The sequence below is a fragment of the Aethalodelphis obliquidens genome, unplaced genomic scaffold (assembly GCF_003676395.1).
Source record: "Aethalodelphis obliquidens isolate GAN/ISIS:26980383/991018 unplaced genomic scaffold, ASM367639v1 scaffold36, whole genome shotgun sequence".
Lineage (NCBI taxonomy): Eukaryota > Metazoa > Chordata > Mammalia > Artiodactyla > Delphinidae > Aethalodelphis > Aethalodelphis obliquidens.
In genome coordinates this window covers 10,572,022-10,587,101 of record NW_020837980.1, presented here as the reverse complement: position 1 = coordinate 10,587,101, position 15,080 = coordinate 10,572,022, and the positions used below count along the sequence as shown (strand labels likewise).

Below are 15,080 nucleotides of genomic sequence, written 5' to 3'. Positions count from 1 at the left end.
TAGATATTCCATCATTATGGTTATATTTTAAATGTCAATCAAATTTAACATGTGCAGTACCCACAATGCACCAACCCTGCTCAGGCAGTGTCAACTATGCCTCAGCTTCTAACTGGTCACCAGAGGCTGTAAAAAGCAGCTCAGTCTCATAAATGCTATAATATGAAACTACTCCCCTGATCAAAAGAATATGTTACTTTTATCTTGTAAGCATCTCTTCCTTCTGCCTTTCCCTTCATTAGTACTTGCAATAGTCTTTATCAAATATGTTATCTGACCCACCGATTTATATTCTTCCCTCAATAATTTACATCCTGACCCTGATCATTAAGATGCCTGTCCTCCTGGGTGGTTCTTGTGTGGGCAGGCGTGTGTCATATAGAAATACAGATATGAGAGCATATCCAGATATGCATTTAAGTTAAAATGCATATCACGATTTATAGATCCAATCAAACAGCAGAGCTCTTATTTTTTTAAAAAGTTCTAGTAAACAAATTAAAGCAATTTAGTAATAGAAACTTAATAGAGACATGTTCTTTTTTTTTTAACATCTTTATTGGAGTATAATTGCTTTACAATGGTGCATTAGTTTCTGCTTTATAACAAAGTGAATCAGTTATACATATACATATGTTCCCATATCTCTTCCCTCTTGCGTCTCTCTCTCTCCCACCCTCCCTATCCCACCGCTCTAGGTGGTCACAAAGCCCCAAGCTGATCTCCCTGTGCTATGAGGCTGCTTCCCACTAGCTATTTTACATTTGGTAGTGTATATATATCCATGCCACTCTCTCACTTTGTCACAGCTTACCCTTCCCACTCCCCCTATCCTCAAGTCCATTCTCTAGTAGGTCTGCGTCTTTATTCCCATCTTGCCCCTAGGTTCTTCATGACTTTTTTTTTTCCCTTAGGTCCACATATATGCGTTAGTATACAGCATTTGTTTTTCTCTTTCTGACTTACCTCACTCTGTATGACAGACTCTAGGTCCATCCACCTCACTACAAATAACTCAATTTCGTTTCTTTTTACGGCTGAGTAATATTCCACTGTATATATGTGCCACATCTTCTTTATCCACTCATCTGTCGATGGACACTTAGGTTGCTTCCATGTCCTGGCTATTGTAAATAGAACTGCAATGAACATTTTGGTACATGACTCTTTTTGAATTATGGTTTTCTCAGGGTATATGCCCAGTACTGGGATTGCTGGGTCGTATGGCAGTTCTATTTTTAGTTTTTTAAGGAACCTCCATACTGTTCTCCATAGCGGCTGTATCAATTTACATTCCCACCAACAGTGCAAGAGGGTTCCCTTTTCTCCACACCCTCTCCAGAATTTATTGTTTGTAGATTTTTTGATGATGGCCGTTCTGACTGGTGTGAGGTGATATCTCATTGTAGTTTTGACCTGCGTTTCTCTAATGATTAATGACGTTGAGCATTCTTTCATGTGTTTGTTGGCAATCTTTATATCTTCTTTGGAGAAATGTCTATTTAGGTCTTCTGCCCATTATGGGATTGGGTTGTTTGTTTTTTTGATATTGAGCTGCATGAGCTGTTTGTAAATTTTGGAGATTAATCCTTTGTCAGTTGCTTCATTTGCAAATATTTTCTCCCATTCTGAGGGTGGTCTTTTCGTCTGTTTATGGTTTCCCTTGCTGTGCAAAAGCTTTTAAGTTTCATTAGGTCCCATTTGTTTATTTTTGTTTTTATTTCCACTTCTCTAGGAGGTGGGTCAAAAATGATCTTGCTGTACATCATCGCTTTTTAATGGCTATAAGATTTTCCTTTTTCAGGATAGTTAATAATTTATTTAAGTAATCCACTGTTATTGGATATTCACGTTGCAGTTTCTTACCTTTAGAAATAATGCTTTTATGAACATACTTGTGTATACATCTTAAGCATTTGTCCGTTTATTTTCTTAGTATAAATTTCCAAAAGTAGTTTCTTGATGTTTTTTTTTTTCCCCCACCATCAGTTCTTTATAACTGGTTTCTTTGGTTGTTCATAGAAAATCTTTGACTTTGGCTGAGGGCAGATTTGAGGTTTCATATGGGTGAGGTTCATTTAGATTTGTTTATATGTTTACCAACTTCTTTGCCATCCCAGATTTTCTTTCTAAAGTAACATTCTTTTTTCCTGAAATACATTCTTTAGAATTTCTTTCTGTGAAGGTCTGCTGCTAGTAAATAATCTGTTTTTACAGAAAATGTTTTTCTTACTTGAAAGACAATTTGTACACACTCCTGTGTTGATAGTTTCTTCTCTCAGCATTTTGAAGATATTTTCCCACTGATTTCTTTTTTTTTTTAATTTGTATTGGAGTATAGTTAATTTACAATGTTGTGTTAGTTTCAGGCGTACAACAAAATGAATCAGTTATACATATACATATATCCACTCTTTTTTTTTTTTTAGATTCTTTTCCCATACAGGCCATTACAGAGTATTGAGTAGAGTTCCCTGTGCTATACAGCAGGTTCTTACTAGTTATCTGTTTTATATATAGTAGTATGTATATGTCAATCCCAATCTCCCAATTTATCCTCCACCCCCAATCCCCTGCTAACCATAAGTTTTAACATCTGTGACTCTACTTCTGTTTTGTAAATAAATTAATTTGTACCCTTTTTTTTTTAGATTATACATATAAGTGATATCATATATTTATCTTTCTATGTCTGACAATCTCTAGGTCCCTCCATGTTACTGCAAATGGCATTATTTTGTTCTTTTTTATGGCTGAGTAATATTCCATTGTATATATGTACCACATCTTCTTTATCCATTCCTCTGTTGATGGATGTTTAGGTTGCTTCCATGTCCTGGTTATTGTAAATAGTGCTGCAATGAACACTGGGGTGCATGTACCTTTTTGAATTATGGTTTTCTCCAGGTATATGCCCAGGCGTGGGACTGCTGGGTCATATGGTGGTTTATTTTTAGTTTTTTAAGGAACCTCCATACTGTTCTCTATGGTGGCTACACCAATTGACATTCCCACCAAAAGTGTAGGAGGGTACTCTTTTCTCCACACCCTCTCCAGCATTTATTGTTTGTAGATTTTTTGTTGATGGCCATTTTGACTGGTATGAGGCAATACCTAGTTGTAGTTTTGATTTGCATTTCTCTAATAATTAGTGAAGTTGAGCACCTTTTCATGTGCTGTTTGGCAATCTGTATATCTTCTTTGGAGAAATGTCTGTTTAGGTTTTCTGCCCATTTTTGGATTGGGTTGTTTGTTTTTTTGATATTGAGCTGAATGAGCTGCTTGTATATTTTGGAGATTAATCCCTTGTCAGTTGCTTCATTTGCAAATATTTTCTCCCATTCTGAGGGCTGTCTTTTCATTTTGCTTATGGTTTCTTTTGCTGTGCAAAAGCTTTTAAGTTTAATTAGATTCCATTTGTTTTTTCCCATTGATTCCTGACTTCCATTTTTACTGTTGGAAGAAGTCTGCTTTTAGTGTAATGATCATTCTTTTGCAGGTAATGTCTTTTTTCTCCAGCTGCTTTTAAAAGCTTCTTACTATCTTTAGTTCAATTTTACTAAAATGGTCTAGGTTTGCATTTTTTTAAAATTTAATTCATGTTTGATACTTTGTTTCTTGTATTCATAGATTACATTACTCTTTAACTCTGAAGAAGTCTCAACTTTTACCTCTATTTTATAATTCCACAATTCCATTTAAAGAAAGACTGAACTGGTAGTCATTCTTATTCCAGTCTCCAAGTTTCTTTGTCTTGTCTTCATATTTTCTATATCTTTGTATCTAAAAAATTATTTGCTCTATTTTCCAGTTCACTGATTCTCTCTTCAGTTATGTCTAATCTGATGTCTGTCCATTTCAACAATTATATTTTCATTTCTAAATTTCTTATTTGGGGGACTTCCCTGGTGGTCCAGTGGTTAAGAATCTGTTTTCCAATGCAGGGGAGGAGGGTTCAATCCCTGGTTGGGGAACTAAGATCCCACATGCCATGGGGCAACTAAGCCCACACACTCTAGAGCCCACAGGCCACAACTAGAGAGTCCCATGCCGCAATGAAAGATCCCACATGCTGCAACTAAGACACAATGCAGCCAAATAAATATTTTTAAAACAATAAAATAAAATTCCTACTTGGTTCTTTTTTAAAGCTATCTAGGAAATTTTGATATTTTCTTGCTGAATTTTGATTCATATTTATTTTTTCTATAAGAATTTCATACTTAGTAATATATTTCATCTGACAATTTCAGTAAATTCTCAGGCGTGTCTATCCACAATTTTTGTTTACTTTTTATCTCTGAGGACTTTCAATATTGTGAATTTCAGTGTTTCCTTATGAGCTTATATCTGTTTGAAGGTGGTATTCTGAGAGCTTTCCTCTAGAAGAAATTTGTGTTTGCTTGTATTAGAAGCCATAGACTGCTAATATGACTTGGGACTACATTGTCCCTTATCAAGGCTTAATATGGGGCACACATTAACATGGTGAATCCAGGGCTTGGTCTCCTGTTCTCAGCTTTAGTATCAGAATTTTATAGTTCACAATGCTTGGTCTGGTTTTAGGTTCATGATTTTCTGTTTTGTGTTTTGGGGTTTTTTGTTTGTTTGGGGGAGAAGTATGCAGATACTCTTGGAGATTCCCTAAATTCGATGAGGCCAATAATGCATTAAAAATATGCTTTAACCAAGAACAAGATGTATTCCAACAGGAGAGTCCTCCTGAGTAGCTATTCTGGGTATTAATCGAAATAGCTTCTACTGGCCACAACTACATTATTTCATTTACATCTCTCAACAATCCTCAAGGTAAATAATTTTATTCTCAACTCATAAGGGGGAGGTTAAGTAACTAACTTTACATAGCTAGCAAGTATGAAGCACTTACTAGCAGTGGCACTAGAATTTGAACACAAAGTCTGTTTAAAGCCAAAACTTGGATAACTACTTCATCCAGACACAAACTCCATACAGATCTACACCCTTTTAGAGGCGTCTCTTCTCTGTCTTCTCCTTGCTCTCTCTAGTTCCAGTTTTAGCATCTGCCTTTTAATTCCCTTCTATCACAGCAGATGTTAGGCAGAATGGCTATCAGTGACTGCCAAACCTTGGTGCAAACACTGATAAACTGCTCTAAGTTTGGAGAGAAAAGAAAAAAGAAGTCAGCGGGCAGAAGAGATGGAGATGTTTAGGAACACAGTCTGAGGTATGAGTCATGTAGAATGTTAAAAAGAAGTTGCTATAAACCCTCTTGGGATCCAAGTCATTCTCCTCAAAGCTCAAATTATTTTTGGAAAAGTACATCAATAAAATAAGCAATTGTTCTCCCAGATAATACCTCTACACTCCCAAGTGCCTTCAGTAAAATTAGAGGTGATAACCATTGGACAGTCTCTTTCACTTGTATGAAAAGAGATTACCCAGTTTCTACCTGATATTAGAAAGTTCAAAATAAATATTTGCATCTTATATCAAGTCCTTCCAGTCAACTAAAAGCTACACACTTACAAATTTTAAAAGGTTAACTCCACCATGATTTGTACTCCATTTGTTCTGATAACTTTTTTGTTCCTTAATTTATGTCAACTTTTTTAAAAAAGAGGAACCAAGTTTTCCCTGCTAAGCATTTCATTAATACTGCTTTGAAATATCTGTTACTAAAAAATTTATCTCCTTAGTTTAAGACCATAGAAACATTTTAACTGACACCAAAAAGTTCATTAAATTTCCTTTTTAAAGACAATTTAAACCAGAAATTCAGTTTGAAGGATATTTAAAATATATATATTCACTTATTCATTCATTCCCTAAACATTTACTGTGCATGTCCTGTATGCCAAAAAAACATGCTGGGGTCTCAAGAGCACAGATAAAAGATTCTTGACCCCAAGCTGTTCACACTGATACTACTGCCTCTAATATGCCCACGTGGAAGCACACACTCAGAACACTGATGCTCTTTTTTGTGGCTGCATAGAATAATCACTGCCCAAGCTGGAGCCTCAAGGCTCAAAAGTAATATAATAACAGGACAATCAATTAAGTTCCAGTTTTTATTTTTTAACCATCATTTGCCCAAATATGTACTGAACACTGATATGGGCAAAATGGCTAATTGAGTTTTCAATTCTATTGAAAAATTAAGAAACAAGCTTTGAGAACTGTAATCTCTAATTTTACTTGATAGAATGACTCAGTTTGGGCCAGTGAATTTTAAACCTATTGTGAGTAATGGAAGCCTTGGAAAATCGGATTTAAAAAATACATAATACACATACATAAAATTTTAAAAATAAATTTCAGAAGGGATTCAGGGTCCCCTGGACCCCCTTTATGGATTCCAAGACTACAGAATGTCTGTTGACTGGAAGCAACTTCAGGGTATGAGTTGTATTTTCTTCAACTTTGTACTCTCTGTCTCAGAGGAGATTTCAAAATATATTTGTTGAATGAGCACCTCTGTAACTTTGTTCTTGTGAAGCTCCCATTTTAATCTCCCTCTTCCCCCATGAATTTCCAAATCCTCAAATTCCACATACGCACTTTTCTAAAACATTTACTCAAGACTAATCTGATAGCCTAAACAACTATTTTCCAAACTCTACTTTCATAATTTTCCCTTTTCCACTTCACAAAAGACATACCTCCTATTATCCCAAATATTGTAATGATGCAGTGCCCCAGAGTGTAAAAGCCACCAGGCAACCAAACAAAGAAACATTTGTAAGGTGCATCGTTTCTGAAGAAGTGTCCCCTGAGAAAAAGCAAAAAGATCTTCATAAGAAATAGATGGAGGCTGTGCCTTATTTTATCCAGGGGACAAACTTTTGGCAACTCCTATACCTTACTTATATGTTGAATAATTAGAACTCAGAAGTGAGATGATTATATGGGGTTACATTTTAGCACTTAATTGAATAAAATGTAGTCTGCCTTTTTCTGACAGAAAGTCAACTCAACTTAATGAACTAATTTGACAAAGCGCACTGGCTTTGCTATGAGGACATGGAACATCCAAAAAGCTAAATCTGCACTTCTGAGACTTTGACAATATGTATTTAAATATGCACAATGTAGAAAGCTCTGAAAGTTCATGCTTGGCAACAATTTAACTTCATGCCAAAAAAAATTAGGTAACTTTTAAAAGATCAAGGAAATAATGACGGATTTTAAAAATTCTTTTAAAGGGTATTTGAACAAAAATGTTTGCGGACCAATGGGTTAGAGCTGGTGCAGGTTAATGAAGGGCAACGCTGTGAAGGGATCCTTGTTGCCATCCACCTACAAAACCCAGCAAAGGAAGGAAGAGGACAACAGCAGTGGGTGTGAAGATCCAACAGACTCTGCTGTCACATTAGAATAACTTCTCTAACCCATAAAAATGCAATCAGAAGTTGGATGAGACTGCAAAGCCCTTTCTAATCTGTGTCCCGGGCACCCTAACTAATCCTTTTGTTCTAGGTGCTGTCAAAAATAGTTCACTATATACCCATTGAACAACAATCTGTTAAGAGAAAAGAACTCATCTTAAGTGTTCTTATTACCACACACTCAAAAAAACAGGGGCACAAGGAAACTTTTGGAGGTGATGGTTATGTTTATTACCTTGATGATGGTGATAGTATCATTGGTGTATGTGTATGCCCAGACTCATCAAATTATACACATTAAACATGTGCAGTTTTTTTGTATATCAATTATACCTCAATAAAGCTGTTTTTAAAAACTGAAAATGTACTCCAGACAAGATATCCTAACAAAGGCTATAGCAGAGCCCCTTCTTACTGAGAATTTCTACTAACTACATCAACGAATATTACCTTCTCTAACCTTATTTTTCCTACAGGCAGAATAATGTATACATTATAAATATATATATATATACACATTAATTATACATATATAATGTGTGAATCATCATTATGGGTGCCTCTCGTATATACTGAACTTCCTCACGCCTGTTTTATCTTGATACCGATATCTTTTCTACGAGAATTTTGTAGTGAAAACTCATAGTGCTTATAACTCTCAGTGGAATATTTTGATAAGAATCAAGGATCTGGAGGACAGCCATGAAAATCAGTGGTACTTAGGCATTTCCACTGCACATCTTTGCCCAACGAATTTGATTTTTAGTCACATGAAAGTTCAAGACACTGCCAGCATCTTGGGTGTGCAAAGCTTTGGGAGGAGACTACAAGATCTGAATAAAAAACTTCCTGAATCCAACACTCTCCTCCCCTGAGAAGGAACCACTTTTGGTCCTCCGAATTGTTATGGACGTGTCTCTAAACCATCCTGTTAATTAGTTTTATTTTTATCTTTATATGAACATCCTACTGTATTTTTTTTTTTTTTTTTTAGCTGTACGTGGGCCTCTCACTGTGGCAGCATCTCCCGTTGCAGAGCACAGGCTCCGGACGCGCAGGCTCAGCAGCCATGGCTCACGGGCCCGGCCGCTCCGCGGCATGTGGGATCTTCCCGGACCAGGGCACAAACCCGTGTCCCCTGCATCGGCAGGCGGACTCTCAACCACTGCGCCACCAGGGAAGCCCCCTACTGTATTTTTTATGACTCCCTTCTTTTTGTCAATATCAGGTTTTTGAAGTTCACCCACTTTATTGTGGGTAGTCATAGTTGGTGGCGGTAAAGCATTCCACTATGTGAACATACCTGAATTCATTGATTCATTCCACCATGAATTCACAATCAACTATTTTAATTTTTAGCTACTATAAACGTTATTATACATTTCTCTCTTATAAATACTGTTTTTCTCTAGGGTATATACCTAGGAGTGGAACTGATAGGGCATGGAGCATGTGTATCTTCAACCCTACTACATAACGTCAAAACACATTCCAGAGTGGTTGGAACCATATTCCCTCCAAATAGCATATATGGTACTTTCGGGTCCACATCCTCACTAACAGTTGGAATAAGTTCTGCCAACCTGATGGATGTGTAATGATATCTCCTAAGGATTTTTATTTGCATTCTTTCTGATTACTAACGCAGTAGAGCATCTATTAATTCATTTATTGGCTATGTGGAGAGTTCTATGAAGTCTGGTTCAACTCTTTGACTCATTTTCCTACCGGTTTTCTGTTTTTCATATTCAATTAATTTATTTCTAAATTACACGTAAAAGAATTATTTGTATATTCTGGATCCAAGTCCTTTGTTAGTTGTCTTCCTCTAAAATGTGGTTGTCGGGCTTCCCTGGTGGCGCAGTGGTTGAGAGTCCACCTGCTGATGCAGGGGACACGGGTTCGTTCCCCGGTCCGGGAAGATCCCACATGCCGCGGAGCAGCTGGGTCTGTGAGCCATGGCCGCTGAGCCTGCGCGTCCAGAGCGTGTGCTCCGCAGCGGGAGAGGCCACAACAGTGAGAGGCCCCGTAACGCAAAAAAGAAATAAAATAAATAAATAAATAAATAAATAAATAAATAAATAAATAAATAAATAAATAAATAAAAGGTGGTTGTATTTGCCCTACTTCTACCACGTCTTTTTATGAATAAAAGTTCCCAATTTTAATAAATCAAACTTATCAGTCTTTTCCCTTCTATTTAGTGCTATGTGATTCTTATATAAGAAATCACAAGACCTATGTTATTTTCTACAAGCTTGCTTGTTTTGCTTTTCAAAGTTAGGTCTTAAGCATCTGGAAATGATATTTGGTATAAGGTATGAGGTAGAGGTATAATTTCATAGACACCTCTGTCTATGGTGTCATAGACACCACTGTTTTCACATCATTTTGGAAAATTCGTCCTTTTCTCTCTGATCTACAATATTATCTCTGTCATATATTAAGGGTCTATATATACATGAATCTGATAACTACAGAAGGAGAAAGGAAAGGGTCAAAAATTAAATGTGGCAAAGTAAAAGAGTAAAAGAGGCAAAGTAAAAGAGGCAAAGTAAACCTGTTCGTTAACATTAAGTTCAATATAAAGAATTAGCACAAGGTCAAGCAAGAATCATTAGAATTAATATTATTTGACATTTAGGTTGTCCAAAATGTCCCTCAATAAAATTCCGTAATTTTTCTATAGAGGGTTTGCTTTTTTGTCTAATTGTTTGTTTGCTTTTTTGGCCGAGCCATGTGGCTTGCGGGATCTTAGTTCCCTGACCGGGGATTGAACCCTGGCCAGAACAGTGAAAGCGCCGAGTCCTAACCACTGGACCACCAGGGAATTCCCATTGTCTAACTGTTAAGTATATAAAAGTATCTGATGTTACTGGGATATATTTTTCCATATTTCACAAAATGGAATTGTTATATGCATTTTGATTTTGTATTCAAAAACCTTGCAACATTGAATATACTTTGTTAAGTGAAAAAACCTTCACTCCCTTTTCCAAAATGACTTATCACTTGTGGAAACTCAATTGTCTCCTTGTGCAACATATGGATCACCTGGAAAGATGGGGTGTGCGATGGTCACTGGTTAAGAGTATGGGTTTTGGATTGAGACAAGTCTGGGTGAAGTCCCAGACTGATGACCAGCAGCTGTGAATATAAGCAGATGACAAAACTTATGTCACGTTTGTTTTTCTGTAAAAACACACATTAAAATACTTCCTTATTAGGATTATTTTGAGATTAAATGAGGTAATGCATATAAAGAACATAGAACCTAGCACATAGAAACACTGACTAAATGTTGACCCAGCATTAATCATAATGACTCTTGCTTGCCTTGCATTAATTCTTTATATTGAACTTTTTTCCCTTCAAACAATTATTGATCCTTTCCTTTCTCCTTCTGTAGTTATATTTTTTCTCAAAATCACAATCTCACTTTCTCTTTCCTCTTGCTCTGTCTTGTTCTACATAAATACTCGTTTTCCCGAGCTTTTTAAAATCTTACCACCAACTCCACATATTCAGGTAGAAAAATAGACTCTTTTGTCCTTCAGTGTAATGTACTGAATGTCTCATTCCCCTCCAGGAACGGAGAAGTATTATACTATGGTTATGCAAGACATTACCAATGGGGTAAACTGGATGAAGAGTACAAAGGATCTTCCTGTACTTTTTTTTGTTTTGCAACTTCTTGTGAATCTGAAATTATCTAAAAAAATTTAAATAATCAAAGAAAAATATTTCTGTAAGTGTTCTCTTGACCTTTTGCTCATTCTCTTGAATCTGATATGAACCCTTCCCAATTTTAAAAATTGCACATTTTTATGACTTCCAGAACCCCAATCCACTTAATTGAATTAAAGAGACATCATCATCATTGTTGATTTTCTGACATCTTCCTGATCAGACCCCCAAGCCCTCTCACAAAAACCCACAAAAGTCCCAAGACTGAGTGAGAGTCAATAACTAAACTGTAAAAGAGAACTGTTTTGTTTTCTTATTCTTCCCAACTCCTTGCTATGCTACATTAGTTTATGTCAGCAAACAAATCACACTAAAAATTAAATATAGAGCACTGATTTTTGGTCATTCATTTAAGTTATTCAATACTAACTCACAAATTTGACTGACATTTTTGGTTTTCAGTGACATTTTTTAAACGAACTGTTTATTATGAAAGTAATATACCTATAAAACTATATTCACTGACAGCAAAAAGGCTTACCATACAAAAATGAACAGAAAACTAAAGTACACATTTTGGAAAATGTCAAATCATACATGTAGCATTAAGTCCAAAAAATAGGAAGATAATCTGAATATAGAAAGAACAAAAATACAAAACTTTTAAGTCCATTTATACAGTCTTGATGAAACCTAAGAGGATATTATATCCATAAAAAATATGCTGCTATGAGAAAAATAATTTAGCTCACAAAAAATAAAAATACAATTAAGAAGTGGAAATGGTAGACTACATAGCAGAATGAACACAACTAAAATACGATTTACTGAGCTGAAAGGGGTTATTCTTGGGACACGACACACATATACACACACAAAGCTACATGGTACAAGGAAAGGGTTAGAAATATCTAGAAGTTCTAATATCCACTTAATAGGAGGACTAGAAAGAGAGAGCAAATATAATGAAGAAGAGGAAATAATCAGGCATATAAGAGAGAGAATGTTCACAAAGATGAAAAGCAATACTAATGATAGCTAACGTTTATATAGTGCTCACAATATACCAGGCACTGTTCTAAGCATATATATAATATACAGATATACACACACACATATTTACACATATATACATCTACATATATATGTAGTTTAATTCATTGTAAGTATGAATTAAACTAAGTATTATTATCCCTGCTTTACAGATGAGGAAACTGAAGGAGGAAGTGTTAAGTAACTCAGTCAATCTCACACAGCTGTGAGTGGGCGAGCAGGAAGCGAAAACCAAGTCATCTTGCTTTAGAGGACAGACTCATAACCACTACACCTCCACGTCTTCCAACTCAAAAGACCTCTCAATAATGTGCCAAGCAACATTAATGAAAAAAGAGACCCACTCTGAGATATATCTTGGTAAACTTTCTGAATTCAAATGGTAAAAAGAAATGTATAAGTTTTAGTGGAGGAAGGAAAGAAAGATTTCCCTCAAACAAAGAAATGAATAAATTTCCATTAGATTTTTGGTTGGCAACTCTGGGTGCCAGAAGATAATGAAACAATATCTTCAAAGTTCTGAAGAATATATGGAATATCTGAAAAAAGTGTACCTCGTGTTAGTTATAGTTATTCACAAATGGTGAGGTTTGGGGTGATTCTTTTTGTTACCATCTTCTTTGTATTTTTCTCTCTTACTTTCTTATAACGAACATATATTTTTGTGGAAAATATATGTTCAGTGTTATAAAAGATCAGTGTTATAAAGATCAGTGTTATAAAAATAAAGATAGTCACTTGGATTAAATTCCTTAAGTATGAAAGATGAAACTATAAATGCACTAAAAATATACAGGATAATATTTTCTCATTGGAGGAGATGTGGGTAAGGAAGATTGTCTAAAGATAGTTGTTTTTTTTTTTAAAAAGGAAAAGACTAACAAGTTTCATTGTACAAAAATGTTGAGTTCTGATAGGACAGAAGCTAAACAGACTAGAAGAAAATATTTGCTCCATATATAGCAAACAAAGACTTAATATCTATACAGTTCTTATAAATCAACAGGAAAATAGTTTGTAAAAAGAAAAAAAGTATGAAATGAGCAAAGAATGCAAACAGGCAATTCACAGAAGAAAAAATACTAATAGTCAATACCCACTCAGCCCTTCTTATATTAAAAAAAAACCATATTAAGTAAAAAATAATGTATCATTTTTAACTCAGCAAACTGACAAAAATTTAAAAGATGAACAGCACATAATGTTTTCAGTATTGGAAAACAGGCAGTCTGAGCCATGACCGAAGAGGAAGTAAATGGTACATTTTGGAAGTGTAATTTCACAGTATCTGTCAAATTAAAAATTGGTTGTGTTTCCCAACATCTATTTTATGGGAATGCTTATGAACCAAAACAAGTAGTGTAGCATTGTTTATCAAGTGACACACAAGCGCTGTTCACTTGGATAAGACTTCCTTAGGTGGCAAATGCCTGAGCTTAGAATATCTGGGTATTTCACTATTAACTGCTAGTGTACATGGGAGAGCATAAGGGTGATGTTCGACTCTTCTTTTCACAGAGATTGAGTCATTCTCTACGATGAACAGTCCTTGGATAAACAGCTCACAGCTTACCGCTGGGCTTCATCAACTAGAAACCGATGACCCCCAGAAGCTCCCACAGCAACTGCCAAGATTTCTGGAATCGATACTAGAGTAAGAATTTTCCATCTGCTTTCTCAAATCTGACTGAATATCATGTGATGTACTATATTGTAACATCATATAATCACACATTCTTGTACATTCCCACAATATTGCTACTTTCATGCGTGCATATGCAGTAAAGTGGTCACTTCTCTGTTTTTACTCTTTAATAAAGTTGATATGACTTCTGTTCACCAATCAGTGCCAATCAATGAGTTGGGACTGAAGCCAACAAATTGGAAAGTAGTAGTAATGAGTAAGCACGATATAATATTACTTCTTTGAGCAAAATGATGGATTCACATGTTATTTTTACCATCTCTAAAGGCAAGAAATGGAATCCCAGAGGAAGCATGAAATAGTGTTTGGATTCCCATAATCCTGTCTAGTTTATTTACAATTCCCTCCTTCATCCTTCCTGCTGTCCAGATGGTTTTCTTCTTTGTTTCCCAAACTGAATTATGTTCACTGCCTTTACGATGTTAAATATTTCGAAAGCCTTCCTTTTAATTCCTCACAAAGAGAAGTCATAAACTCTTACCTTTGCCGAATTATGCTGGGGTTAGCCGTCACTAAATGACTTTTGGATCCAACATCCTTAGTGTATTCACTTGACAAAGGAGGAAGATTGCATCTAGAGAAACAAGAACAAGCAGTTCAGAATGATTTACATACTTTTAAATCAGGTCAGTTATCATGGCAAATAGGAATTTTACTAAGTCTAGCTCAATTCACAAATAACTGTTTTTATCACCTCTCCCTTTTAATAGACATTAGATGACTAACTCTTAGCATCTTCAAAATGCTGTCATAAAAACTATTTCTGTTTTAGAAGAAAGAAAATGTCAGCTAGAGAGGTAAGGGATTTACTAAAGGAAAGAGATATAACTAAAATGAATTTATTCCATTCAAAATATTTTTGAGGTGATAAGTCAGGGTATATATGAAATTAGTGCTCAGGAGGGTGTAGTCCCCTAGAAGACACAGGACCTACAGTGTTCTCTGTGGATACCAACAAACTTCAAGAGAAAAGGAAGAATTATATTTGCTTGTGTTTTTCATTCTTTTCCCAAATTCTAAATTATAATAGTACATTCAAGGCAAACTCTGCCACCTAAATCGATGCATGTGCGACTTCTGGGTACATGACCAATGTATGGTTGCCTACTGGTGAAGACAAAATAATCTGTCATTTAAAGAAATGCAATGATTCTCCACCATCCCAGTCTAGGCAAGGGAAGAGTACAGGTGATAGAAATAGCTCCTCCTCCCTCGTATACACACACACACACACACACACACACACACACACACACACACACACA

The 15,080-nt window shown here is 35.6% G+C and overlaps 1 protein-coding gene across 4 annotated transcripts in view; it reads right to left on the bottom strand.

Annotated features, from left to right (window-relative positions):
- The window catches only part of ST8SIA1 (ST8 alpha-N-acetyl-neuraminide alpha-2,8-sialyltransferase 1), a 149,971-nt gene that overhangs the window by 39,291 nt on the left and 95,600 nt on the right, over positions 1–15,080 (bottom strand). For 3 of the 4 annotated variants that reach the window (XM_027129442.1, XM_027129446.1, XM_027129445.1), the window contains exon 4: positions 14,297–14,389. In XM_027129442.1, the coding sequence (XP_026985243.1) occupies positions 14,297–14,389 (93 nt within the window). Of the gene's footprint in view, positions 1–10,133; positions 10,518–14,296; positions 14,390–15,080 lie in introns of those variants that run through there. The other variant, XM_027129444.1, reaches the window with a different exon arrangement.